The sequence below is a fragment of the Takifugu flavidus genome, chromosome 1, assembly GCF_003711565.1.
Source record: "Takifugu flavidus isolate HTHZ2018 chromosome 1, ASM371156v2, whole genome shotgun sequence".
In the NCBI taxonomy this organism is placed as follows: Eukaryota; Metazoa; Chordata; class Actinopteri; order Tetraodontiformes; family Tetraodontidae; genus Takifugu; species Takifugu flavidus.
In genome coordinates this window covers 2,475,853-2,502,900 of record NC_079520.1, presented here as the reverse complement: position 1 = coordinate 2,502,900, position 27,048 = coordinate 2,475,853, and the positions used below count along the sequence as shown (strand labels likewise).

Genomic DNA, 27,048 nt, shown 5'->3' with positions numbered 1-27,048 from the left:
CTGTCATCGTTTTCTGTTATTGAAGAAAGCAGCAGAATGTGCCAGAAACCTCAAGAGGTCTTCTCGAATGATTTCACCACCAGCTAAAGGGTCACGTCCCCGGCGACCCGGCAGATGATGATCATGTGATCTTGGTGGAACTGGTTTGCCTGGAGCCACATTCACCCACCAGAACACTGGTGGAGGTCTGGTTCTCGTTTGCCGTGTTGGTTTTATGGCGTGATATTTATAGGCCTCCATCTCAGAATTGAGCAGGTGGAACCAGCAAAAATGTCAGCGTGTGACGACGTGTTTGCAATTAGACGAAGAAATGAAAACACGTCCGGCTGGAACAACTACAACATCGCTTGCAATCCAAATAGCAACCAATCATAGAAGTCAAAGTGAAGAGAAAATGTGAGAATTTAATACTTAAGTAAAGGTTACAACACATTTTACGTTCAAAATAAAGCGCTTAAATCTGCTGAACTCACACGAGCGAAAGCAGATTTTCACCTTTTTACCTGTTGCAAAGACAAAATTCACTTTGTGAGATAATAGAGTTATTTTCGGAGCAATTTCCTCTCGTTTCCATTTTAATCGTCCTCTCTATTTTGAATACATCGTCCTACTGAGTGAAAAGGAGCCGGAATTCTAAAAGAATCAGCTTGAGATGTGCGATGGAAGGTTGGACACTTCTGCATGTGGAATAATCTCCAGCTGCATCAGCACTTTCTATAGGTTCTGTTGCCGGCTGGGCGCGAAGCAGGTCCACGTTTGGGGGCTTGGCCTCCCGCTGGGCTGTCTCCAGCTGCTGACAAGTGTGCGCTATATTTTCTGCAGATGCTCCGGTTACACGGGCAGATCCCACCATCTATCATGACCGTGAGCTGTCCTGTAAAGCTGTGCAGTCGTTTCGACGTAGGTGCGATGTTGACCTCCGCCAAAGGACTCTGGCAGTCTCATGCTGGAGCTACGCTCCCAGTTTCCAGGTTGTGAAACCCAAAACTGGTTCTGAACGACACAGCTTGACAGCACTCGTAAGGTCGTCCTTCTGGATTTGCGGACACACTAGACACAGTTTCCCTCCGAGCAACTCTGCTCCTGCCTTTGTTTTCAACTGGATTATTATTATTTTTTTGGGTGGGGGGGGTGATTTGGCTTCTTGGTGCCACTCCTCAGCCAGCACATAGTTCTCCTCACACTTGGGTCAGACCCGATATGATCTTCCCTGCCTGTGAAATTCAGTCAAAACAGAAATTAGCTGTGTTTTCTTCCCTTCACATTAGCAACCCCCCCCCCCCCCACACACACACACACACCTCTGCCAGCCTCCTTCTGCAGAATTGACAGCGTGGAGCTGAAGCCGGAGCCAGCGGTGCTTTATGGGACCGTGCAGACGCGCACGGCCATTTAAAGAAAAACCTGTCTGGTCCCCATTTGACATTTTTACATCCAAACACCAAAACGCAGGAGCAGCAGCAGCACGGAAGAATTTAAGACCTCCAAGAAAGGTTTGTTGCATAACAGAAAGTGTTCAGGTTTGGAGAGCAGAGACGGGAGACGTGCATCAAGACCACCTTTAAGACAGCAGCTTTCGTAAGAGTATAATTTATTAGATGCGTGTGGGCACGAAAGGGAGCAGCACATATGTGTCCGCCTGTGCACGTTTGTCACACACGGCGTGCGCTCTTATAAATAAGTGCTCTTGTGACTCTTGTGACAGTTTGCATGACGTCACCAGCAGAGTGTGACAAAGAAAACCAGGCAGCAGGGCAACTAATGGACATCTGAGCAGCTGCGGTGCACGTTGGTCCAGCACGGGCTGCGGTGTGGTTGGTTCTGGGGGCCGTCTGAGCCGGTCCCACGTGAGGGTCGAGCAGAAACCGCACATGCTGGTCAGCTGTGAAGCACCTTCAATCAAAGCTCACAGCAGTAGATGGATTTCTCCTCTCATCTACAAAGAATGGGGTCTCTATCTGCACCCCCCCACACACACACACATAGACATCCTTGTGCTTCTATCTTTGTGGGGACATAATGCCAGTTACCCAGCTCCTGACCCTGACCCTACAGCCAATTCCTTTGAAGTTGTGAGGACCAGCCAATATATCGTAGAAGGCACATTTGGGTACTCAGTATGTAGCAAGTACAAGAACACACACACACACACACACACACACACACACACACACACACACCTCAAACAAGTCCTCATATTAACAGACGACCAGCAACAGGCGGTGCTTTCTAGTTTTGTCCCTTTCAAGTGTGTGCTGGTGAACAGGGGTCAGAGGGCAAACGGACCGTTGCTGAGATCAAAGGAAACAAGAGCAGGCCAAACTTTTAGCCACCAAACATCTCGTTTCTGTTCTGGCCCAATAAATTCCTGAGTGAAAAGAGACATTCATGGATAACCGGAGCAGGATCTTTGGTGAGGATTGTCCACGTTTGGCAGCTCAGAAAAAGAGAAGCAGACAGGAGAGGGGAGACCGGGGCAGGTGATGGGGGGGCGGTGACCTATGAGCAAGGCAGAGGAGTGATGCCACCCCCTCGAGCCAGCAGGAAATCTTCAAAAGCGAGCAACGACACCGACACCCAGCGTCCCTTTTTGATGACAGAAGGCGCCTGTTGAAACATCGAAGAGGCAGAACGTTGCGTTTATCCGCCCACTAAACGCTGTTCCTGTGTCAGAGGTCAGTCACGGCCCAAATGAACCGAATGACACAACTGCTCCAAACCAACGAGGAGCACAGAACATCATCATCATGAGGGTCGACCTCCTCTTCCCTCCCTGTTGGTCCCTCTCACTCTGAACCATCGCAGCGTGAACACCTCCAAACCTTCCTGCGTCCCTTCACAGCCGCTCACGCCAGATTTCTCCTAATTTCCTGGATTTGTCACCAGGGTCCCGTTTGTGTGTGTGTGTGTGTGTGTGTGTGTGTGTGTGTGTAAGATGTAAATGTACTTTCAGTTTTCAGCAGATATCAGGCACACTTATTACTAGGGGAACATTTTCCAGTCTTCACCAGCTTCCTCAGTCCTGTGGAGGGATTTAATCCACAAATCCCCTCAAATCTGATTAATGTGATCACTGTAAGTGGCCCCGACAGGATTCCGCCCTGATCAGTAAAACTAATATTCAGATATGTGTCGATATGTGATGGGACTATAATCTATGGGGGTGGCCCATTTTCAATTGGTGCCCGGCACAGCAGTTGTCACAGTTGCCGTGGAAACCAGAGGTCACCGACCTGTTTGGTGGGATTAAAATCAGATTACCAAAATGTCCTCCTGTGTGTGTGTGTGTGTGTGTGTGTGTGTGTGTGCATAGAAAGGCTTTAAGCTTTTAAATAGGGTTGAGAAGGTCTTGGTTGCTGCACAGGCACCGTTTGAGCTTTAAAGTTTGAGGAAAAATGTCAATTTACCACTTTGAGGAGCCAAACAGGAGCTGGGGCTCGGTATTTAGGAGATTCCCTCTTTGTTTGTGCGGTCTGGGGACGTCTTCGTGCATGTGGCAGAACCAACAAGGAGAATCAAGGAGGAGATGCGTTCGTATCCAGAAACCGAGCCCCCCCACTTCCCAGACAGGAACGCTCCCTGTTTGGTCTGACGAAACCCAACATTCCTCATAGTTTCCTCCCTCTGTCTGAAAAAAAACCCCCAACCTTCTGAGTGACATTTTGGAAACTGGGAATGAAAAGGATAGCAGCCTGACGGGGATATGTAAACTTCATCAGCTCTTCCTCAGCATCCAACTTTATTTGGCAAAAATCGGCCGCGGAAAAAAAAATCTCTGATCCTGATCGACTCCGGTCGGGATCGACGTGATTTAAAGGCGTACAAACAAATGCATTATCAGCTCCATGCCTCCACGTAGGAAACACATAATATTCTCTTTAGCTATAATGTACAGATATGAAACAGTGGATGGATCCTGGCTGTAAACCTGTAAACAGGGTGTAGAGGGAGGGTTCCTCAGCTCCTGGGTGAAGGTTTGAGCACGTGCGTGCAGACGTCTCCTGGAGAAGATGAATGGCAGCGTTGAGCCAGAAGCCGTCAGGTCGCTCCTACACAGCAGCCGATCAGCGTCGGACGTCATCCACGAACACGGGTTCGTGTTTCTCCCCGGCTCACGTGGGGATACGAGGGGCCAAGCGCAGCCCTCCTGACGGCATCACTCCCACGGTAACATCTGCCATGTTGGATCCGGAGGGAACCGTGTGAACGCCTCCGCGTGACAGCAAATTAGGCCCCCGTTTGTACGAAAGGGGAAAGCGAGACACGACGGCTTTGAAAGAGGGTTGAAGCGATTAATCCTCTTAATTGTTCGTGGCACCGCTTTTGTCTGCAGAGGAAAGAAAACATGGAAAGGAGGAGTCGTCGGAGTGAGGAGACACGGTGGAAATGAAAACAAGGAGCAAAGAGGCGCTCATGAGTCTCAGTTAGAAGCGTCAAAGAGCTGAACTCCCAGCTGACCGGGTCGAGGCGGGAAGACAACAGCAGCGGCAACAACAGCCACTTCCAATCCGGAGCAAAGCCGACCGTCCTTCTCTTCATCCGTAGCGGCGGCGCGATGAAAAAGCCAGACGTGAACGGGCATCTGCTCAGCCTCAGCCGGCGATAACAGATCGGAGGTCTGTAATTCTTCCTCCAGCAGCCCCACACGTGTTGTTCTTGGCACGGCCGGGACGCTTTTCCAAACTCTCACATTGTTATGTTGTTTTTAGTAGGAAACAAAAGAGATGCAGGTGTGTGTGTGTGTGTGTGTGTGTGTGTGTGTGTGTGTGTGTGTGTGTGTGTGTGGACATAAAATCTATACACAAAAACACAGTACTCAGTGTAACTGCAGCACTCTGCAGGGTCCACGCAGCTGCCAAAGAAAAGATAGAAATGATGTTTGAAAAATAAAGGCCCTTATCAACAGAAGGGGGGGGGGGGGGGGGGTAGGAGCAGGTCTGCTTGTTTTATTTGTGTTTGCCCCCCCCCCAAAGGTGTTGTATGTCCATCATTCCCAACCAAACAATGGGCCGCCGGTCCATCAGACACCATCCATTGGGCCACTCAGCTTTCACACTGAGGCGTCAGTAGCAGCGACCCGACGTGCACGTGTTTGGACTGTGGGAGGAAACTGGAGCACCGAGAGGATACCCAAGCAAGATCCGGTACAGAGGCCCAGAGCTGGACCGTTCTGGGAACCGCTGCTCCCCCTGGTCTCCCCCGACAAACCCAATTTATAGAACCGTCATCAGGAAATGACGCAACTTGCGCCTCTTTTTAGTAAAATATTTACAACAGAAACACTGTTAATGTCTGCAGGGACGGTTCCGACCCACTACTTTCAGTTTACTGCCCTCATTTCAGACGCGATCAACAAGCACGATGACGTCAGCGGGGGATCAAAGAGAACCCAAAGTTTAATCAGAAATGTGCTGTTCTACATCCTCGCGTTCGACAAGTCTTTTAAATTCCTCTGCGATGGGGGGGGGGGGGGGACATCTGTGCGCCACCTACATTGGTGGATTAAAAAAGGCGCGTGTGCACGCTGCGCGCACGTCATACACCGAGAATCTGCGCGTTCTGCCCTTCCTTCGTACACATATTGTAAATGACGCAAAAAGTGTGGGATTACATCCAAGCCAACGTCACGTGGGGAGTAAAGAAAAAGAAATAGGTAATTTTGGAAAGACAGATGAGATTTGAGGGTTTAAAGAGATGTAGGAACTTTTTATGTGTCCACAATGATTATAGATGTTTTGTTTTTGAACCCACACACACACACACACACACACACACACACCACACACACACACACACACACACACACACACACAACACACACACACACACACACACACACAGGGCAAATGGACTCAAACAAAGTGCTGACTTTCTCTCTCTCGCTCTCTTTCCAGGAAAGACGATGTTATCATTCCGATACCAAATTAGGTCAGAGCTGTTGGACGGAGAGCGTGGATGGAGGCTGAGGAGGCAGCAAGAACGTGACCTTGGCAACGACATTGGGCGAGTTTACCTGGGAAGGAGACGTACGTTTTATATGGAATATTTTCACATCTGGAAATCATTCGTGTTTGTGAAACTGCCTTTCCACCATTATAAAGTCCCCAGAACTATAGGAAGACCAGGTAATCCCGGGGTCATTTCTGAGCTCCAGAACCGCTGGGGACTTCCTGCCTGGCTTCCTGACCCACACGGTGCCGTCGTTCAGCCAGTTATCTTCAGAGAAGTGTCTGAGATAACCTGCTTTTTACACCAGAGGCGCTGCTTTGGAGTCGAGTTGAGGAGATTATTTACTGCCTGCTCGCTCCCTCCTCTCCTGCCTTTTGTCACTTTGAGTTTCCATTTCATCCTCTTTTCACGTTAATCTTTCTTTCCTTCCACCTCCCCCTCGCTGCTCTGCTGGCCACAGCTCTTTGAAGTTGTTATTCCACCATATAAAGCGTTGGAAACACTGACGCTGCCGAGATACGACGCGGGCCACATGTCGCTGTGACTGACGAGGTGCATTAGAAAGTGAGGAAAACTGGGTCTGAGGCGAGCCGGGCCGTCTGTAGATCACCAAACCCCAGGAACCTTTGTGAAGACAACCTTCCACAAGATTCCGAAAGCTCTGTGATCTCAGCGGGGAAGGTTGTTTTCTCCTTTTGTATTGATTTGAAGTCTAATTGCTGCTTCTTTACAGGGATAATTGCAAACTGCTCGTTGTACAAGAACTTCTTCACTAGAAATTCTGCCTTTAGTGATTGTTGACATTCCATCATAGCCAGTAACCCCTGGAGGATTATGGGAACAGTATCGGACTCAATCCCTCATCCGTCCTGTGGTGGTAAAAACTCCAGGAGGAGGAGATGGTGCCGGATGACGTCACTATTTCAGTTAGCACGGTGGTCGGATGAACAATGTTTCAGCTTCATTGTGACACTTCCGCGCTGTCGGAACTTTCAGCAGGGCACAGGAACCTTTGGAGGAACCTCAGGTGATTCAGTTCTGGGTGGACTTCAGCTGCAGGTTGCAACATGATATTTCATAACTAAGTGGGAAGGTTCGGTACACAAGAGAGCTGTGGACAAACGGGCCCAGGGCCGATTCTCTTCATCTGATGGTGAACAGGAACCTTTTCTTTGATGGGGGAGAACTAAAGCTTGCTTTTTGTCTAAAATTCCAAACCCTGAACCTTTACAAAATACATTAGCAGGAGGAAAAGGACATTAAAGGAAGGAAGGAAAAGCAGTTTAAGTCTGTAGAAATTGTGTAAAGCATCAGGTTTGGTCCAGTAAAAGAACTAAAGTCCTGGAAAGTCCTACGAAAACATCACGTGACCTGCTGGCAGAGCCAAAGCCCGTCCAGCTCTGCCAGAACTGGACACCCAAACACGGCTCGTGTACCTGACAAGAGAATCCAGATGATATCTGGAGCTACGGGTTTACTGTCTGTTCCGTCAACAACTGAAAACATAAGAGGCTGCATCATTATTTTAAACAATTCTCACAATAAAATCAAGTTCACCCTGAGAATAGTTGAATTTCTTAATTGAAAATAACTTTCATCTGCAACAATTAGATTATGTCGACTTAAATAGAAACAAACTATGACTCTATAACAGACTCTGACAGGAGGACAAATCACAGCTCCGCATCTCCTTTATTTGCTCTCACCCTCATTTATCATCCTCAACATACTTTGCCCAAACACCTCCATGTGCAAACACGTTATTACTATAGTGAACGCAGGACAACTCACACCTCTGTTGACTTTAATACTAAGAGTTCGCTCCGAAGTCTAAACGGCTCAAAATAAACGAGGGGAACAAGCGGTGATCGCAAAACTGGGGATTTGCTTCCACCTTGCGGACACTTTGTGGAAACATCAGAAGGTTTAAGGAAAATAATATATTCTAACACGCTCGAATAATACAGAGACAATTGAGCTTCAATAAATGAAAAGACAAGTGTTATGTTTATTAAACATGGAACTGCAAGTATCCGTTATGTATATATGCATGTCTGTATGTGTATATGTATTATTATTATTATTATTATTATTATTATTAGTAGTAGTAGTAGTAGTAGTAGTAGTAGTAGTAATAGTAGTAGGAGTAGTAGTAGTAGTAGTACTATTGTTTTTGTTGTTAGTAGTTGTAGTTTCGGGTCATATTTATACTGTATATTTGGACTATTGTTGTCGTGGTCATAAACGGCCACTAGGTGTCAGTGTTTCGCAAGAAACAGCCTCACTGGGTTTTACGTCATCAGCTAGCTTTATGTGGGCATTAAAGTTAACAGGTGTTTATATGAACATATGTTCATTCTACATATTATGCACATATAAAATAGTTTTTCATTAGTCAAAGAAAAACATAAATAAAATAAAAATAACCGTTATTGATAATAGCTGTCAATGTGTCAGTGTTGGTGGAACAGACCGAACAGAGGCGAAGAGAATCAACCTTGTAGGTGCTGCATTATGTGTCAATAGCCTGCAGACTGATGGAACCAAACCTAAAAACAGCCTTTGTTGTTTACCTATGTGTTCCTGAGCTCCATGATATTGATAAAATTATTAATTTCAGACACTGGCATCGTGGAGTGATTACAGATGTCTCCTCATAACTTCAGGTTGAGGCAAAGCTGCATTAGAGTGACTCACAGTGGAAAGATGACACACCGACCTCTCCTCCTCACGACTACGTGATCCCTGTTTCACAAGACTTTTGATTAAACATGTATTTATCATCAGGACGCTTCAGAGGAAACGGAAACAGCCCGTTAAAATCAAAAGATAACCTCCAGTGAACCACGTGGCTATTTCTCAAGAGTCTAAACATTTCATTTTAGAGGAAACGCTTATTATTTCTACTAAAAAGTAAGATTTTCAAATAAATTCTCTGTGACGAGAGCACGTGAATACACTCACATAAATATCAGTAAATAATATTGCTATTTTTGGTCATGTGACACATAATACACCACTGTATTCCTTACTAGAACTGGCTACTAAAATTATTTTTAAAAATATTTTTGGCAAAAGCTGCTTTTGTTTAGCTTGTTGTGACAATCGGGCAACAAACATCAATAAATAACAGCCAGATCTTCCATTCTGGACAGTAACTCCAGCCACGATCTGACGGTCACAGCTATTACAGCTAATGCCAGTAAAGGAGATGAGACCTCTGGGGGGGGGGTCCATTACAAGGACCCCGTCACCCCGTGGGCGGCCCTGACAGCCAAATGGCTACTGTTGTTGTCAAACACGGGGGTTCCTTTTGCTTGCCACCCCCTCCCCAACGCGTCTAAGTTTGGGGTTGAGAAGCCTCGTTTGGACTGAACCCAAACGACCGAACCAACGTGCGCAGCCTTTACGTAACTGCGAGCGCATCCAGCGTCGCCCGAATAAAGTGCGAGCTGACGCGGCCGCCGGAAGCGCCTCCGGGCTATAAAACAAAGTTCGGGCTCCTCTGGTTCGGTCTCTCGGGCTTCCCCGCTGGCGCGTCAGTGACGGAGGTGCGGTGGGGAGGTGCTGGCGGTGGATCCGCAGGACTTGGTTCACCACCACGCCTCATAACGGTGAAGTTGGTCAGCCATATTGACTGTCTGCACCTCTTCTCCAGGCGGAGGAGTCTCCAGCAGCGAGCGGTCTCAGCGCGCAGCGCGTCCGGTCACCAGCGCAGAGGACGGCCAGGCGCTATTTTTACACGCCGTGGATATAAAAACTAGTGCTGCCTGCTGGAGGGGGGGGCGGGGGGGTTGACAGTTGGACGCATCCTCTGCGCAGCCAGGCGTTCGAGGTGAGTTCGCTCTCATTTAAGCCGTTCAGATGAGGGAGGATTTATTTTCTTCTCTTGGCTGCGGGAGCGGATCGCGGTGTTTCTAAGCCGCCGCGTTGGTGACATCAAGTTATCTCGTATTTGACAGAACCGTGGTGCCGCCGGGGGCTCTTTATTTCTACCTTCATTCCGGCTTCTTGCGCGTTTCAGGACGGGTGAGTGAACCGGTGTCACTTTGCGCCGCGGTGCCGTGTCAGCTATTACGCAACAGAAGCGGGCTAATTAGGTGCAAAATAATCACCGTAATGTCGGCTCGACTCGGGTATCTGCTGCTTTTCACGCATTCCCAACAGTTTTCTCCGCCAGCCCGCTTCGTCCACCTTGTTTATTTCACCGCTCGAGCGTGGACGTTACCGGGTCCGTGCGGGTCCCGGGGGTGCGTTTTTAACCCCCGCCGCAAGTAAGCGAGCGGCTCTTTTGTCGAGCTCGGAGCGGAAACAATGTTTCTTGCGTGCTTTGCAACTTTTTTGAAGCGGCTCCTGCTGCTGACGGCGCGCCTTTTCTTTCTGGAACAGCAGCAGCAGCTAACGGACCATTTGGCGATAAGCGCGTTCACGGCCCTCTGTTGACGTTCGTGACGTGTCCGTTGGCGCTCTGAGCCTGCGGTCAGCTCAGATTCCGTTTATTATGTTTCTTTTTTCTTCCTTTTTTTTAAAACCACTGACAACTTTGATTGCGTGGCTTTGAGGCTTAATCTGGCGCCGGTTACCGGTTTGAAGCAGCAGGAGTTGAGTGAATTATACTAGTTCCTGTTTGTCAGAGACGTGAGAAACAGACTTTTATGCAGCTAATGACGCAGTACTGTATTGCAGGCCGGTGGAGCCTTTGCGCAGACCCGTATTCGGTGCCATTAGGGCGCCCACACATGATGCTGGAGGTCCATCTGGCACAAACAGACGCTCCGGCGGCTTCGTGGAACTGGGGCCTCTGATTGGTCAGCTGTCGGGAAAGGAGCGATTCTATTGGCTCTCACGCCTGTCGGTCAAATCCTCCTGTTGCACCCGGCCCCGCCCCCTCGCGGAGGGACCAAATTACAACTCATTTGAGAGAGAGGCCGGTCCGCTTCATGCCATCAGATAGCTTTGATGGCTGGTTTTAGATTTCTCTCAGCTATTTTCTGCAACCTGTTGAACACACCGGTGGCTGTAGACCAGGGGAGGAGAATGTGAGGTCATACTGGTCGATACTGGTGTTAATGGCTGAATTATGGAGGCTCTTTTCTCTTATTATGCAGCTTTATGGCGGATCAACTTACTTATGTAGTCAAATAACAATTATTTGGGCTGCAGAGATCAGGAAGTGCTCGTCATGTATGTAACTAAACACCTTTACTGCACTGTGGCATCATTCTGAGATATTTTGTATTTGCATCCACTTACATATGTCTGAATGAATTGTGTGGATTAAACCCGTAAATAGTGAAATATCTCCCCCGTTTACATCACATCACATTATTGTATGTCTAATAATCACCTTTCTTTTGATGGACTTGTGCCAAATGAATGAAAATGGCTCGTTTCAGAACTCACAGGCATGATCTGGCTTTTTTTTTCATCTTATTCTTCAGCGTCTCACCTCCGTCATCAATGGATCTGTTTGATTTCCCTCCTTTTCCTTTTTTACTCTGCCGCTGACTGAGTGAATTAGACCTGATGAGCAGTGAAGAATGGAGGAAACATGAATTACATGGATTATCAGCAGCCTTTGACTCATTTCTGTGTTGATTTCAGAACAGCAAAGAGGAACTGATGACGCCGTCATCTCAGATTTGAGCAATCACAACCATTTTCTCTAATTGTCTGTTTAGTCTCAGGAATAAATTCTGTCATATCGATAAAAGTTATTCATTCCTCATGAGTTTCTTCTAAAAATGAGAAGTTTCTGGTCTCTTTTCCACCATTTCTGGATTCAAACGCATCGATTCTCATCGTCCTCATTGTCATGATGTTAGCTTGGAGGTTTGCTCACAATGTTGCTCCATATTTTCTTCTTCTTCCTCCTCTTTTTATCACAGAAACCTTTGATTTTTGCCATTTGTCTGTCCTCGAATCCAACATTTGAGTTAAGAAGCCCCTCCTTACCGCCCAAAGCCCCCCCAGCTTTAACAACATGGAATTAAAAGTGACACTCTGTGTGTGTGGGTTCAGCATCGACACCCTGAACCAGCCATTTGTGCTCTCTGACGTTCCCTCCCGACACTGTTGAACAAACAGCCTTGTTGTCAGAGAGTTGTTACTATTTCCTGTTGCTGCAACAGTTGGTAGGTGCGGCGGTGCTGCTGTTCGGGGCTGGTTTCTCACATTTTGTCGGTTTTGTACCACATGTGTATTTACCTTCGTGAAGAAGACTGAAAAAAGCACCATTTTCATATATTTCCACATCCATCGTGTCAGTCTTGAATCCAACGTGCGACTTTACTTCCAGCTTAGGGGACCTTTTGCGTTCTCTTGCGTTGCGTAGCCGTGACAGGTGTCAGAGTCTCTGCTGTGTAATAACTACGAGCCTTTTGCAGCGGAAAGCTGCTGCTGATAAGAAGGTGTGAAGACGCAGACTGAACACAGTTATTTTCTTCCCACCAGCTTTGGTTTAACACGATAAAAGAGTCAGTCGGTCTGATGACTGGAAGCTCGTCGCCACTGACTGTGGAAAATAGGTGAAATCCATGTAGAAAATCCCGAAAAACCTGCAGGATTTGTTATTTTTTTCTCCTGCTGTGCAACACAGCCAACGACGAGGATGAAAGAGTGAGACGTGCACAGAGAAGAGGTTGTTTCTGCATGAATGGAGACCTGGAAGCTGCATCCATTTGGGAGTGACAGACACACACAAGCAGGCCCTGGAGGCACACGCATCCAGGTTTACGAGAAACAGCAGATTTATGCTGCAGGGCACACACACTGTAAAGCTCAGTGTGTGTGTGTGCGTGTGCGTGTGCGTGTGTGTGCATTTGGAACAGTAGTCACTTTCACCTTGGTGAACCAACCTGATCCATCTGCAGAATGAAAACAAAGTAGAAATGCAAAAATCCAGAACCAGGAGCTCCAGAACGCCAGAATCTTTTAGTTGCCGTCAGAGCTGCGGTTACTTTAATCTTCAGGGTCTTCAGCATCTCCTGGCTGCAGGTATGTGGGTCGCCACCAGCTCTGAATCCTAAACTATTCCTCCGCTCAGTCTTCGCCCTTTCAGACACGTTTGTCCTCACGCTCACTTCAGATCAGGGAGAACATCAGCAGGGTGACTCAGCTGATAAACTCGCCAGAAAACACATGTGTGTCGTTATTGATTCCAGCTTCTTTAAATCATAGTGTTTTTCACCTCAGTGTTCTGATGACGCGTCCACGTCTGTGTGGTGTTTTATTTTTATACGCGGCCGCTGCTGCTGTATCAAGTTGTCTGTCAAAGATATTCAAATCTTTTCACAGGTCTTGTTCTGTTCTGCTCCGCCATGATGCCGCCGAGCGTCAGGCGGAGACGTTTTCTGACGTTTACTGGACACGTGTTCAGCATCCGATGAACTGAATTAAAGATCAGTGATGGCACTTTGCATTGAAACCGTGTTTCTTCTGTTTGGATTCCTCCCTTTGTTCTGGTTTCCAGTTCTCCGCCTGTTCTCTGCCAACCAGGATTGCGAACGCTGCCTATAAAGGATTTGTTTCCGACGGGATTTTAAAGGACGAAACTCTCCCTTATGTGGCACATCAAAGGGAATTTCCTGAAGCGGGGCCATGTCTGATTAGTACAATCTCTAATGGGGATTATAAAGTTGGCAGTTTGCAGCAGAAATCATCAGCACATTTCAATATTTAAATCTCACTCTTAAATACGTAGAAAATGGAAACGAGTAGAACATTTTATGGGGAATTGAAATGAAAGCAGATGTTTAAGGTGTTATTACAACACCAACGCTGTGGCATCCTTACGTTCCCAGTTCTTTGTAGACCAGGAGGAGCCTCCCCAGCAACAACCAGATCAATGGAAGCGTTCTCTCTCAGTCCATTAGTGGCAGCTCCTCATCTATGATAGCGTCCGTTACTCAATTTAAACACATTTTGCCGCCATTTAAAGATACCAGATGAAATTTGAGGTGAACAGGTTCCTCTAAAGCCGGGCGAGTTCCTAAAACGTCTCACTGGAAACCAGCCACAGCAGCGTCACACAGTGGTAGAGCTGCATTTCTTTCAGGATTTAAATTTTGCACTTGAAGACCTGAAGGGTAAAGTTTGAAATGAATTCCCGGTCCCTGTGCTCTGACATTTGAGAAGTCTATTTCCGTCCCCTCACAAGGATCTGGCACCTTTGGGGAAGCCACCAACTCCTCCCTCCGTTTCAGATTCTTCTGAATTAGCTTTTTCACACTAGCCTCCATTTTCTAGGTGACGTCACTGGCTACAGAGTGAGGCTCCACATCGTTTTGAAAAGTTCTCTAGTCTGGAGCAAACGGTAGAAATGAAAATCTCACAAATCATTTCTGCTTTTCTATTTTTAGACCTCTTCCTGTTAGCAGCTACCTCCAACGTTCGTCTCTTTTTTCACTTTCCCAGGCTGGTTGCCTAGATGCAAAAACAGCTCCAAACCCCGCTAACTTCATGGGGATTGTTTTGCTAATTTTAATAAAGAAGGGAACAAACCTATTTAACCTTTTTTGCTGTTATGTCACCCATAACAACCAGCACTGTAGGCAAGAGTTACAGGAACACAGTTACAGGAGCTACCCACCTGGGAAACGCTGCCAGGAACTAAATCTCCCCCGGGGGCAGTTTAGCTGGTCGCACTCGCACCAACAATAGGAAACATGCAGAAGCCGACTAACAAACACAATATTCAACACTGAGGAACTGATTAGCAGAACTAAAGAGCTGCCAGAGCTTCTAATATCTGTTTTATCTGGCATTTTAGAAATGGTAGGTGGACAAACACACACAAAAACCTTCCTCTAAGTGTGTAGAAGTTCCTCTGGTCGTAATGACACACCAATTTATTCAAGTGTATGGGGTTTGAAAACGAGGCTGAAAATGAAGGTTTTTGTTGAAAATGGTGCATTTGTTGTCTGCTCTCAGGCTCTGGTGCCCCGGAGAGGAGCACGAAGACGGACGACGATTTCTTTCTGTTTCCTCAGCAACAGGGGAGCGGCGGGGAGAGGAGCAAGATGCCCAAACCGGTGAGCACCTCAGCTTCTCCTTAATCCTAAAGGATTAAAATCTCATGTGCTGGACGCTTCAGAACAATTTGGCAGAACTGCTGTTGTCTGTCTGTGCAGCATCTGTGGCTCATTGTTAATCCTACAGACGACCTTTTCCTTTGTCTTTTCCTGGATTCTAACAAAGCAACGTCTTTGGCAAAGTTGCTGGTGGTGTTGGAAGTATTAGAAACGATCTCCCCAAACATCAGGGTCGTGTCCTGACTCTGTGTGTGTGTGTGTGTGTGAACCTGCACCCTTGGCTGAAAGTGGTGCTGTGCTCTTTGTTGAAGGAGGGTCAAGTTTCTGGCCGAGAAGAGAGGTTAACTATGCGTGCGGCTCTAGTTTCAGGCTCTGATACGGAAATAATAGCAATAAGGTATCGCTGAATATTCTTACAGGAAGCTCTCTCTGTTTCTCTCTCTCTCGCTCTCACACACACACATACACACACACAGAGGGTCATTTTGTGGAAGCGTCCTGTCAAAGCGGGCGGACACAAAGAGGGCTTTCTCGGCTCTATTTTTGGACCGAGGACAGTGGGGGCTTTCATGTCCCTCTGACATAAACACATAGACTGTGTTCGCGCCGCGGCTTTAATAACAGGATTAGTCGGGTCGACCTGAAGCTATTTATTTTATTGCCGTTGCCTTATTTCCAGGAACTGCTGCGATCTATTCAGTGGCAAGTCTGCAATGAAAGTTTGATTCTTTTTTTTTTTTTAGAAGCCAATTTTCACAATTCTTCACTTTAAATCAGAAATGTTCGCAGCAAATGAATAATAAATCGCTGGAGGCCGATGAACCGCAGGTGTTGCCTGCTCTCCCCGGCTGCTCACACCATTATCTACAGGCTGCCAGCGATTGCACTGAGCCTCTGGTCATCAATCTCAGTAATGGGGAATTAGACCAGACCTAATTCCTGGAAAAAGACCAGGGCCATGTGATGGAAAAGCAGGGAGAGGAGGAGGCTGAGAGAGGTTCTGAGAGAGGTGCAAACTAAGAGAGGACGGTGGGATGAATGGGAGACCATCAGAATCAGAGGAGCTGGAGTGAGTGGGATCGTGTTTCTAAAACATAAGTAAATTAGATTCTTTAACTTTTACGCGCCGGCTGGAATAAATCAGAGGGAAACGTCTGGAAAGGAAGATGCGTCGCTCCTGAGCCTCAGGAGTGAAACCCAGTTTAGGGAGGAGGCTGCGGGATAAACAGAGACAAAGGGATGAAAGCGGATTTGGGAGCGAGGGCTGAGTGACGGGCACTTTGTTCAAATCCACTCCAGAAAAAATGACACCCGAGCCGCCCTCGAGGGGAACTTCCACTCCGGTTACCCCGGTGGGATGAGCTTCGGCGTCAGGCCCGGCAGTGGGACAGTAAACGCATCATCCCTTTCACCGTCTCAGCTGTGCGTTCAGTAGCTGTTTCGGCCTTAACAACACTTAAATGTCACATCGGATTAAAAGCTAAAGCTGAGCCCCCCCCCCGGACATGCTTTTAATCACCTCACTGGCCTCTTTAGCTAATATAATACAACACAAGGCAAATAAAACAGGGAACAGAGAGAAATCAGATTGACAGGGAACAGATTGGTTCTGCAGGTGGGGCCTGTAAACCCCCCACCAGAGCCTTGGGCACGCCATTAACATGAATTTGTAGGTAAATAAACCTCCTCCAGGCTGCAGTTCACCTCTGGAGATGTGCACGCTGTCCGTGTCAGCAGGATAACCAGGGTCAGAGGGTGAACCGGAGCTACTGTGCGTCTGAACTACTGCCTGAACTCGGTGTTCATGGCAGCCTTCTTACCCGCTTTGATTCAAATTCACATAAATCCTCATGATCACAACCTAATTTGAGGCATCTCTGGTGACTCAATCACAGCTAAGGTAGCGATGGGAGGCGGTCTTCAGGCTCCGCTGTCGGGGTCTGTGAAGGTGCATCGATGACGGCAGATTAAGGCCAGAACGTCTTAGTTTTGACTAAACTCTCCCGTTAATGTGGCAGCTGTCAGAGAATTTTACACGTACGACACTAACGACTTTGTTCATATGTGACTTTTGCCACAGGAGCTCTGCGCTCACCTGACAGTTGGGCTCCCCGAGAGTCCGATTACATTAAATTCAGACCAGCGCCATGTTGAAAGGGATCCAGAAAAGTTACAGCGTTAAACCCTCAAGACGTCGGGCCCTTTTTAACCAACAGCACCAGCTTGTTTGTCCAGATAAAACTGACGGATTACAGCTAATGTGGCCGTTCTAATGAGGAGCAACATAGACAACACAGAAAACATGAAATCCCTCCACCCGCACCATGTTGTCTTCAGATGTTTTATTAAGCGTGTGTGTTTACCCAGTGTGTGTGTGTGTGTGTGTGTGTGTGTGTGCGTGCTCCAGGGTGTGATACGTGATGGGACATCGTGCATTATTGATTCATCTCTGCGTTTTGCACATGTTGCCCCTCCTGGTGATGTTGTCTTAGGAGGTAATTCGGGGGCTTTTGAATATTTAAAAGGACTGTTTTCATTTATATAATGGGAATTATTCAAGTCACTAAATCTAATTAGAGGGAGAGTGTGAAGTTCACCACCTCACCCCCCCCACTGAGCACTAAATGCAGCTTTAATGGAATGTTGAAGCAACAACATTAACGTTTAAAGTGGTGCTCAGCAAACATACTGAAGTCTGGAGGCAGCCCAGCCCATCCCATCCCAGACCAGGCCAGCCCAGGCCATTCCAGACCAGGCCAGGCCAGGCCAGGCCGGACCGAATCCATTCGAGCCAAAGGGTTTTACTGAAAACAGACAAACAGTGACAGGTTGACAGCTCTGCAAAAGAGGCAGAAACTGGGGTGGGATAGAAAAACAAGACATATCTGCTGACACATCAGGTCGTGTCCCAACTCCTCCTCCTCTTCAGGCCGAACGGGCTCAGACATCTGTCTGACATTGTTCTAAGCTCTCGCGTGCACGGCGCCGCGGGATCGAGTTTGCAAAAAAAAAAAAAGAAACTGTCTGAATCAGTAAAGCGGAGTCGGAAGTGGTTTTAAGAAGGGAAAGAAGAGCGGCGGAGAGGCTTCTGAAGAGGAAATATTTGCGCGCGAAACAGCAGAGGTGTGGAGAGAGGAAGTGATGCGTGATGAGTGGAACCGTGGCGAGCAGACGCTAGGATGGGCGGCGATAAAGCCTCCGTTAACCAGCTTAGCTGCCATCAGCTTTTAATTTTGGCCGTCTGAGTCGCCGTCGCTCTCACACACAGGCGGCAGGTGGGCGGCAGGCGTGGGTGGCCTCCGCCTCAACACGCTAAGCTACTATTTAGCTGTCACTACTCGGAGTGAGGAACAGGGAGGATGTTGGTAAACACAGCCAGCTCACACACACACACACACACACACACACACGCATGCAAAACCTCCTGAATTCTAAAGCAACAGAACAACCACACACAGCAGCTCCAATCCTGACGCCCTCGTTGACTTTTACATAATAAACTGCAGCATCGGAGGTTGTCGCTGCGTTTATCATATCTGACACATTATTACGTGTTATTAAGCATAGTAGTGGTGGAACCTTTGCAGATCTGTGGCTTAAACCAACTGCAAGTACTTATTTTAATTCAGAACATCTTTTAATGCCAAAATGTCCCGACTGACAGCTTGGCCGTAGTTCTTTCCTCTCACGTGCACATGTTACCTTCATTTACTTGTGTTTAAGAGCAACTCTCCTCCGTTTCGGTTCCATTCAAACGGCTGCGGGAGGATTCATTAAAAAAAGATTACGTTTGTTTAATATTTCACGGCTCGCAAGACGCAGTAAGCAGCCCGGACTCAGCTTCCGAGGGAATAATGCCTTTCTATAATTGGACGTGTGTCCTGGTTTATTACCGTAGATGCACGATTTAACCTGGATTTGCCAGGATTGACTGACTGGACCAGAACTCAGCGGTTCATAGAAACACACCAGTGTGAAGTCATGTGACGGCACGGTCCCTCTTTCCTTATCTTGCATGTGTGAAACATGTGAACACTGAGGGGATTTTCTCAGCGGCCGCGCGACTGTTATCTGCCATCGTGTTGCTGCTATCATCTGGAAGACATGCCGCTTTCTCACTGCATCTCTCACTTCTGCGTCGGACTTTAAGAGAACCGATATTCACACGTTCTTCTCGTCTGCCTCTTCGACCGGTCCGGCTTGTTTCTCGGCTCAGGAGGGGTCAATCGTGCCAAGGTGATCCTGGCAGGAGTTAAATCCCTCCTCTGAATGCCTTGCAGCAGCCACAGGAGAGAAGCTCAATTATAGTCAAGCACAAGGGTGTTGCCGTGGAGACGTTATCAGCCAGGACTTGACGCGCAACAATACGTTTGCAATGAGAAGAAATGCGGCGTTCTAATATTCTGTGCAGAGGCAGCATATGGCTGCATTCCCAATGGCGTGACTGCACACACACACACACACACACACACACACACACACACAACACACACACACACACACACACACACACACTGGATTTCTGCTGGGTATGAGCTTCTATCTTATTGTCCATTTGATCGGTAGCTTAATCAATACTGTTACAAAATTACAAAAACCCTAACCCTAAACCCTAATCAAGTTGATTGATTTATTATTAAACATATTTATAACATATATGGATAAGAAGACTAAAGATTTCCTTTCTACGGCAACACAGCACATTTCAGTAGCAAAGTGGGGATATTTTTAGGAAGACAGGGCAACCTTAAAGGTCTGTGTGAGGGTCAAGACTTGGTTATAATCTGGTTAAATTTAGACTAATGCCCAGGTTATTTTCTGTCTGTGGAAGTCCCCACAATGGCAGAAGTCCTAAAGTGTGTGTGTGTGTGTGTGTGTGTGTGTGTGTGTGTGTGTGTGTGTGTGTGTGTGTGTGTGTGTGTGCGTGCTCCAGGGTGTGCTCCAAGTGGTGTTTTTGTATCGAATTTTTCAGGTCACTTGAGATTGTCTTTTTTTGACTGCTGCTTTCTGGTGATTGATGCACTTTGGTCACCTCAGGCTTTGTCTCGTCCCCACTTTCCTCTTTTTGTCACACACACACACACACACACACACACACACACACACACACACACACACACACACACTGATGTAGCTGTTTCACACAAAAGAGCAGTTATGAGCATCCTCTTGACCATTGTTCATCTATTTTGTACTCTCGCCCTGTCTGTCTGTGTGTGTGTGTGTGTGTGTGTGTGTGTGTGTGTCTGTCTGTCTCGCTCTCATTTCTTTTCTCTTTTTCTTGATCTATGCGAGTTAGTACAGATTATTCATCCTCTCTACTTGAGGATTTATTTTATGGTGTCTATGTGCTATATGGTATGATATGGTTATTACGCGTATCAACACGAGGAGGCCAGTTCTCACCCCTCGTTGTCCCTCCCTGCAGATCAATGTGCGCGTCACCACCATGGACGCAGAGCTGGAGTTCGCCATCCAGCCCAACACGACAGGAAAGCAGCTGTTTGACCAGGTAAGAGCAACATTTGTGCTTATTCATTTATTTCCAGGGAACTCTGGAAGAATCACCGTTTGTTATCCATTACTAATGAGAAGCAGAGCAGAGGGAGTGCCAGTGCCAGTGGGTGCTTGGCTGGGTCCGGGTCCGGCCTGGTTCCGTATGGGGACGACAGACACACCGTCCTTTGTTTAAACTGTGAGGACAGCATGAGTGTATGAGTGTCGGCCGGGCCTGTGGGTCGTTAGTGTGTCGGGGAGGTCAAAGGGCAACATTCAGGATTGTCCAAAGATGAAATGAAAGGTTGGTTTGAAGGAACTTTGATCAAATTAGCATCGTGCTGGTATGAACGTGTGTTTCTCCCCAAGAGTCCCCGCTCAGAGCGGAGAACTTTCCAGCCACGAGGAGCTCTGAGACAGAAAAAGACAGAAAAAGACAGAAAATTTCAATTTGTGGGGGATTTTTTCCCATCGTCTTCAGCAAGATTTGGACCGTTCAAAGCTTCTTCAGTGGGAAAGTCGCGGAAGGTTATAGGTTTGCAGCTGCCCCTGGGTTTGACGATGGTGGCGCTCGGACGCTTGTGCGTCGGGTCCTCTTGCATCATCTTCTCCTTGACCTTTTGACCCCAGACTCCTCAGGAGAGCCGCAGTTCCACCGTGATCAACTGTTCCACTATCTCAGAGACCATGTGTCTGGTGGAAACTTGTGCTTGATGGAGAGGCCAGACCTGGGCCTTGAGCCTGGTCAAACACACACACACACACACACACACACACCACACACACACACACACACACACACACACACACACAATAATCAAATGAAGCCAGACACCAGCCTGTAAGCGTCAGACCGCGGACGCTCCAAACCTCCTGCCGAGCCGGGCTTTTCTGTCACTTTCATGTTTCGTCCCATCCTGATATTTCTGTATTATTTAATCACATTTTTAGGATTTGCTTTTAAATCCCGCCACGCCCGCGGAGCTGCCGCAGCACGCCGGATCTCCGGCGTCGCCGGGGGCCCCCGCGTGCTTGTCCTCATGTAAATGTGATTTATTCCTGCGTTACACTTGCAGCAGTTTGCATCGCGTCGCTGGTTTTGCCTGCAGTATTTGCATTTATGCACGTTTGAGGGACACGGGTATTTAACGTGTTTATGTGAGCAGCTTCACCACGTCTGGGGCTGAGGGGTAGTTAATTACACGAGAGTGAGTGTTGCTGTATTGACTGTGTAAATCACATTAGAGTCTGAGAAAGCAGCCACCTCCCCCCGGGGGGGCCCCCGGCTCTCTATCTGTCTCCCAGTGACAAACCATGTGAGTCTGTGTTGGTGTGTTTTTATTTGTAGATTACATTCAAATAGAATAAACTCCCAGTTCAGAAGGATCAAACTTTATACAGCAGCTCACTGTATTTTCCGCTCATTTTGGAAGGACGAGAACTTTAATTCCGCAACTTTTGTTCAAAACTTTGCTGACAGTTTGGCTGAAATGTCGAGCTTTTGATTTAAAACCACTGCTCAGAGCTTCTTTATGTGGTTTCAGGTGGTGAAGACGGTGGGACTGAGGGAGGTCTGGTTCTTTGGTCTGCAGTACACCGACAGCAAAGGCTACAGCACATGGCTCAAACTCAACAAGAAGGTGAGACCCCAAAAGGTTGTTCAGATCCCTTCCTGTGTATTTTAGTGTCACAATCTCTTCCCCGACTTTGAGAAGAAAACAAACTTTATTCAAGACACAGTAGTTTGAGTGTTCTTTGGGGGTGTTTCTCTCCAGGTGACCCAGCAGGACGTGAAGAAGGAGAATCCCCTGCAGTTTAAGTTCAGGGCAAAGTTCTTCCCAGAGGATGTTTCAGAGGAACTCATCCAGGAGATCACACAGAAACTCTTCTTCCTGCAGGTACAGTTTTACTGTAGGTGACTGCATTTTAAACGTCTGATACCAGTCTTTCACTGGCATTTATAATGTGATTGGGACCCCGTGTGTGTGTGTGTGTGTGTGTGTGTGTGTGTGTGTGTGTGCAGGTTAAAGAGGCCATCCTGAACGATGAGAACTACTGTCCTCCAGAGACAGCTGTTCTACTGGCCTCCTACGCCGTTCAGGCCAAATACGGAGATTACAACAAAGACCTCCACAAGCCCGGATACCTGGCCTCTGATCGCCTGCTCCCACAAAGGTACACCCCCCCCCCCCACACACACACACACACATACATCATGTGACTCAGACGATGCCACCGTGACATCACGAACGATTACGCAACATGTAGAGAGATGCGCTGACTGGTCTGAACCTGTGTTTGGGGATTTTGTAACTAATTTAAGAGGAAAGTGTTCATATAAAACCCGGTGAAGAAGGCAGGAAGTATAAAGAGCTGAAGGAATGTACGCTTTTATAGTACATCACACCATGCTAGGGACCTTTGCTGTACTGCCATTCCAATTTTTACTGCACGGAACTGACAGACACCTCTGCCTACCTTCATGCAGCCTCAGCTCTTTAGAATAGTGAGAATTTGTCATTTTTAACCAATCCAATCCAGTTTTATGGTTTTTAATGATTTTGCTCGTGATTTTGCTCTTGTTATGCGTCCCTTAGAGTCCTGGAGCAACACAAACTAACAAAGGAGCAGTGGGAGGACAGAATACAGACCTGGCACGAGGAGCACAGAAGCATGCTCAGGTGTGTGTACGTGTGCGTTCTTGTTCACGTTCTGTTTTTGGCTGGTCCTCACAACTTCAAAGGTTCGATTAACGGTCAAGATATATGTTCTTTTAAGGTCAGAATTGGGTTTAGTTCGGGGTTATCGTTTATTTGAGGGGGAGGTGGAAAAATGCCCGGGGAATGTAAAGGTCCTCACAATGATAGCAATACAAGTGTGCGTTTGCAAGAGAGATAAAGCAGTAGATGCTTGAAATTTTTGAAAATTTGGAAATCCTGACTGTGTGTGTGTGTGTGTGTGTGTAGGGAGGATGCAATGATGGAATACCTGAAGATAGCTCAGGACCTGGAGATGTACGGCGTCAACTACTTTGAAATTAAAAACAAGAAGGGCACAGAACTGTGGCTCGGGGTCGACGCCCTTGGACTCAACATCTACGAACATGAAGACAAGTAACCATGGCAACACTATCATCCCTGAATACATTAAAAGCACCTCAGTCATCTAATGGATAAGGACAAATAATAAATTGCTGCCGTCACAGGCCGAATACAAAGCTCACACTCCGATGGCGTCAGAGCAAGCAGCAGTACCGAAACCAAATCCGCCCTATTTGCAGCTCCGTTTCCATAGAAATGCAAGTTTACCTTTGAACATGCGGACTAGAGCTGACAGAGAGGGAAGGGTAACTTAGATTCATCTGAACAGTCGTGGGAACAGCACTGAGCAGAAAAAAAGAGGAATAAAGAGAGGCTACAGTAATCACTAAAAAAAGTCCCAGTCCCGGTTATTTTGGGGAGATTTCCTGCTGTTGTTGCGTCACCGACAGCTGTGCAAATACATTTTCATTTGAATTAAAAGCAGATCACTCAAAAGTTAAAGTGATAACATATTTCATTTGGTTCTCTTAAGTCAAAAAGCTTGTCACATGAAGGTTTTGACCTTTCCCGTAGAGCTGGTATTCAAATCAGCTTCTTCAGTGACTCCATAAACCATCAATTAGACCACAGCGCCATCTGTCGGTGCCGAGGAGAACCGCTAAAGAAACAGTTAAAAACGAATCAAAGAAATAAATAAACTGTCAACTGACCTTTGTTCGGATTGTCACCGCAGGCTGTCACCAAAGATCGGCTTCCCCTGGAGCGAAATCAGAAACATTTCCTTCAATGACAAAAAGTTTGTCATCAAGCCCATCGACAAGAAAGCTCCAGTAGGTGTTGGACCGCCGCTCGGCGGGTCACGCTTTTAAACCACCCCGCATATATTCACCATGTTTTTCACCACGTAGGACTTTGTGTTCTACGCGCCACGGTTGCGGATCAACAAGCGCATCCTGGCGCTTTGTATGGGAAACCACGAGCTGTACATGAGGAGGAGGAAGCCCGACACCATTGAAGTGCAGCAGATGAAGGCTCAGGCCAGAGAGGAGAAGCACCAAAAACAGATGGAGAGGTGCAAGATCATTACTGCTAGCCTCTGAATCATTCCTAACAATTAAATATAGGCATAAAAGCTTTAAATTAAGATAAAAAGAATATACCACGCGGTATTTAAAGCGACCCAGCGGTGGCTTGTATAATCAGGAGAGGCAAGAAAGAGCTGAGCGTTCGCTTCTGTTCCTCCAGAGCGCAGCTGGAGAACGAGAAGAAGAAGCGTGAGCACGCCGAGAAGGAGAAGGAGCGGATAGAGCGAGAGAAGGACGAGCTGATCGAGAGGCTGAGGCAGATCGAAGAGCAGACGCAGAGAGCCCAGAAAGGTACGAGCGCAACGTCCCGCCGAGCAGCGCAGCTCCGGGTCCTCATGTCTGAGCCTGTGCCCCAGAACTGGAGCAGCAGACCCGCAAGGCCCTGGAGCTGGAGCAGGAGAGGAAGCGGGCGAAGGAGGAGGCCGAGCGGCTGGAGAAAGAGAAGCAGGCGGCGGAGGAGGCCAAAACAGCCCTGGTGCAGCAGGCGGCTGATCAGATGAAGACCCAGGAACAGCTGGTAGCTACACACACACCAACCACACTCCCAATACGTTATAGCTACTTTGAAACGAATGTTTTCCAGTGTGTTTCTGTTTCACGTCTTCGTGAATAATGAACACGTTGGGAATGCTGCAACCTGCCGTGAATCACTTTTGAGAGAGCTTGTTTTTTTTATTACTCAACAGGCTGCTGAGTTAGCAGAGTTTACTGCCAAAATTGCTTTGTTAGAGGAGGCCAAGAGGAAAAAAGAAGAAGAAGCAACTGAGTGGCAACACAAAGTAATGTAACCCCCAGTTGTATCTGCTTTCTTGCATGACTGACGTGTAGGTTCTCCATTCTTCAATATTTAGCCTTTAAACCGGAAAAATATGTAGATTTAAATTGTTTTACTACTCGTCTTCACCACCAGAGGGCGCTGTTTACCGCAAAACGCCTATTTTTCCTAAAGGGAGCGTAAATTTACAGAGTATGTTATTCTTTTAAGGCAGAAATATATCTATAGACAAACTGAGAGAACTTTAGTTGAATAGAATGTTGTTTACATCAGCAACAAGCAGAACATCATGAGCTGTCAGTAAAGGTTCTTCATTTCAGGCTCTGGTGGCACAAGACGACCTGGAGAAGACCAGGGAGGAGCTGAAGACGGCCGTAACGGCCCCGCCGGCCCCGGAGCACGACGAGCAGGACGAGACCAACGCCGAGGCGAGCGCCGAGCTCCTCAGCGAGGGCGTCACCAGCCACCGTAGCGAAGAAGAACGCATCACCGAAGCTCAAAAGAACGAACGGGTCAAGAAACAGCTGCAGGTAGAGTAACACAAACCACGACCTCGTTACCTTCAGTAATCGCGGGGTCCACGATGAAGTGGCCTCACCTTCTCGTTCTCTGCCCTCTCTTCAGGCTCTGACCTCAGAGTTGGCAGAAGCTCGCGACGATAGCAAGAACACGCAGAACGACAAGCTGCACGCCGAGAACGTCAAGGCGGGAAGAGACAAGTACAAAACCTTGCGTCAGATCCGCCAGGGCAACACCAAGCAGCGCATCGACGAGTTCGAGTCCATGTAAAGCAGGGAGGAACGGCGGACGTGACGATGAGAGACAGTTAGTGTTATTGCCATGGCAACGCCTCACTATCTTTGCAAGGCCCAGAAACCGCTGCCACTCCAGGCGCTCCTGCTTGATTTTTCTATCCAGGAGAGAGAACGGCTAATGGGCTTTGTAGCTTCAGCCTCGCCAAAGCCTAGCAGAGTTCGGCCAACCACACCGCTACTTGCTTTTTTTTTGTAGAGCCCCCCCCCACCCCCACCCCCACCCCACCAACAAAGCACACATCTTCATTAGCAAGCAGCAGCAGATCCTTTCAGAGATGGACTTTTCCTTTTTATTTGACGGACAGTTTGAAAGCTTGCGTAGAAGATAACTGAACTGTTGGGGAACTGGACACATTTAGTTTGGGGCCGTGTTTTTAACGCAGCAAATTAAATTGGCAATTTGTAGCTTGTTGATGTTGCCAGCACGTTTGTTGCTAAAGCTTTAATGTCTGTATCTTACTTTTACTTCCTTCGTCCTCAGTTGGAGAATTTGAACAATTTGTTTTTGAAAATAGAAAACGCCTTATTTGTCTTATTTCCTTCCAATCTTCTAATATTTTTCAGCGCTGTCGCCGTCGTCGATCTGTTTGTTGATGTTGCTAACTTAGCTTTACGACTGCCTCTTTGGGCGTTGTCAACAAGCCGATATGCAAACTAAATTTGACAATATTACAATCTTACTGTGCTGACATTCGTAATTCAATACAGTTGTTCAGATATATATATTTTGGCCCATAATAAAGACAGAATTTATATTTCCAACAGTGGGTCCTGACTAAGATCGGATGTTGCAGTTTTTGTTATAAAATCCAATAAAAAGGCTGAATAATTTTGGATCTGCTCTTGGTTTCACAT

General features: G+C 47.3%; 1 protein-coding gene across 4 annotated transcripts; it reads left to right on the top strand.

The window, feature by feature from the left end:
• The first annotated feature begins 9,375 nt into the window (after positions 1–9,375).
• Positions 9,376–27,034, top strand: LOC130528969 (radixin). Of its 4 annotated transcripts, XM_057038863.1 has the most exons (16): positions 12,590–12,679; positions 12,822–12,945; positions 14,881–14,981; positions 20,410–20,493; positions 22,022–22,117; positions 22,253–22,375; positions 22,501–22,652; positions 23,075–23,158; positions 23,444–23,590; positions 24,252–24,348; positions 24,427–24,590; positions 24,764–24,894; positions 24,960–25,120; positions 25,290–25,382; positions 25,699–25,908; positions 26,003–27,034. In XM_057038863.1, the coding sequence occupies exons 1-16, from the start codon at positions 12,605–12,607 to the stop codon at positions 26,165–26,167; spliced, it is 2,007 nt and encodes a 668-aa protein (XP_056894843.1). In that variant the 5' UTR covers positions 12,590–12,604; the 3' UTR covers positions 26,168–27,034. The 4 variants fall into 4 exon arrangements, with proteins under 4 accessions (XP_056895078.1, XP_056894920.1, XP_056894986.1 ...); XM_057039098.1 differs by lacking the exons at positions 12,590–12,679; positions 12,822–12,945 and adding an exon at positions 9,376–9,563; XM_057038940.1 differs by lacking the exons at positions 12,590–12,679; positions 12,822–12,945 and adding an exon at positions 9,376–9,784.
• The last annotated feature ends 14 nt before the right edge of the window (positions 27,035–27,048 follow it).

Coding starts and splice junctions, on each gene's coding strand:
- LOC130528969 (XM_057038863.1), top strand. CDS start 12,605: ATGGAGACCTGGAAGCTGCATCCATTTGGGAGTGACAGACACACACAA. Junction 12,946..14,880: donor TCAGCATCTCCTGGCTGCAG/GTATGTGGGTCG, acceptor GTCTGCTCTCAG/GCTCTGGTGCCCCGGAGAGG. Junction 24,591..24,763: donor CACCAAAAACAGATGGAGAG/GTGCAAGATCAT, acceptor CTGTTCCTCCAG/AGCGCAGCTGGAGAACGAGA.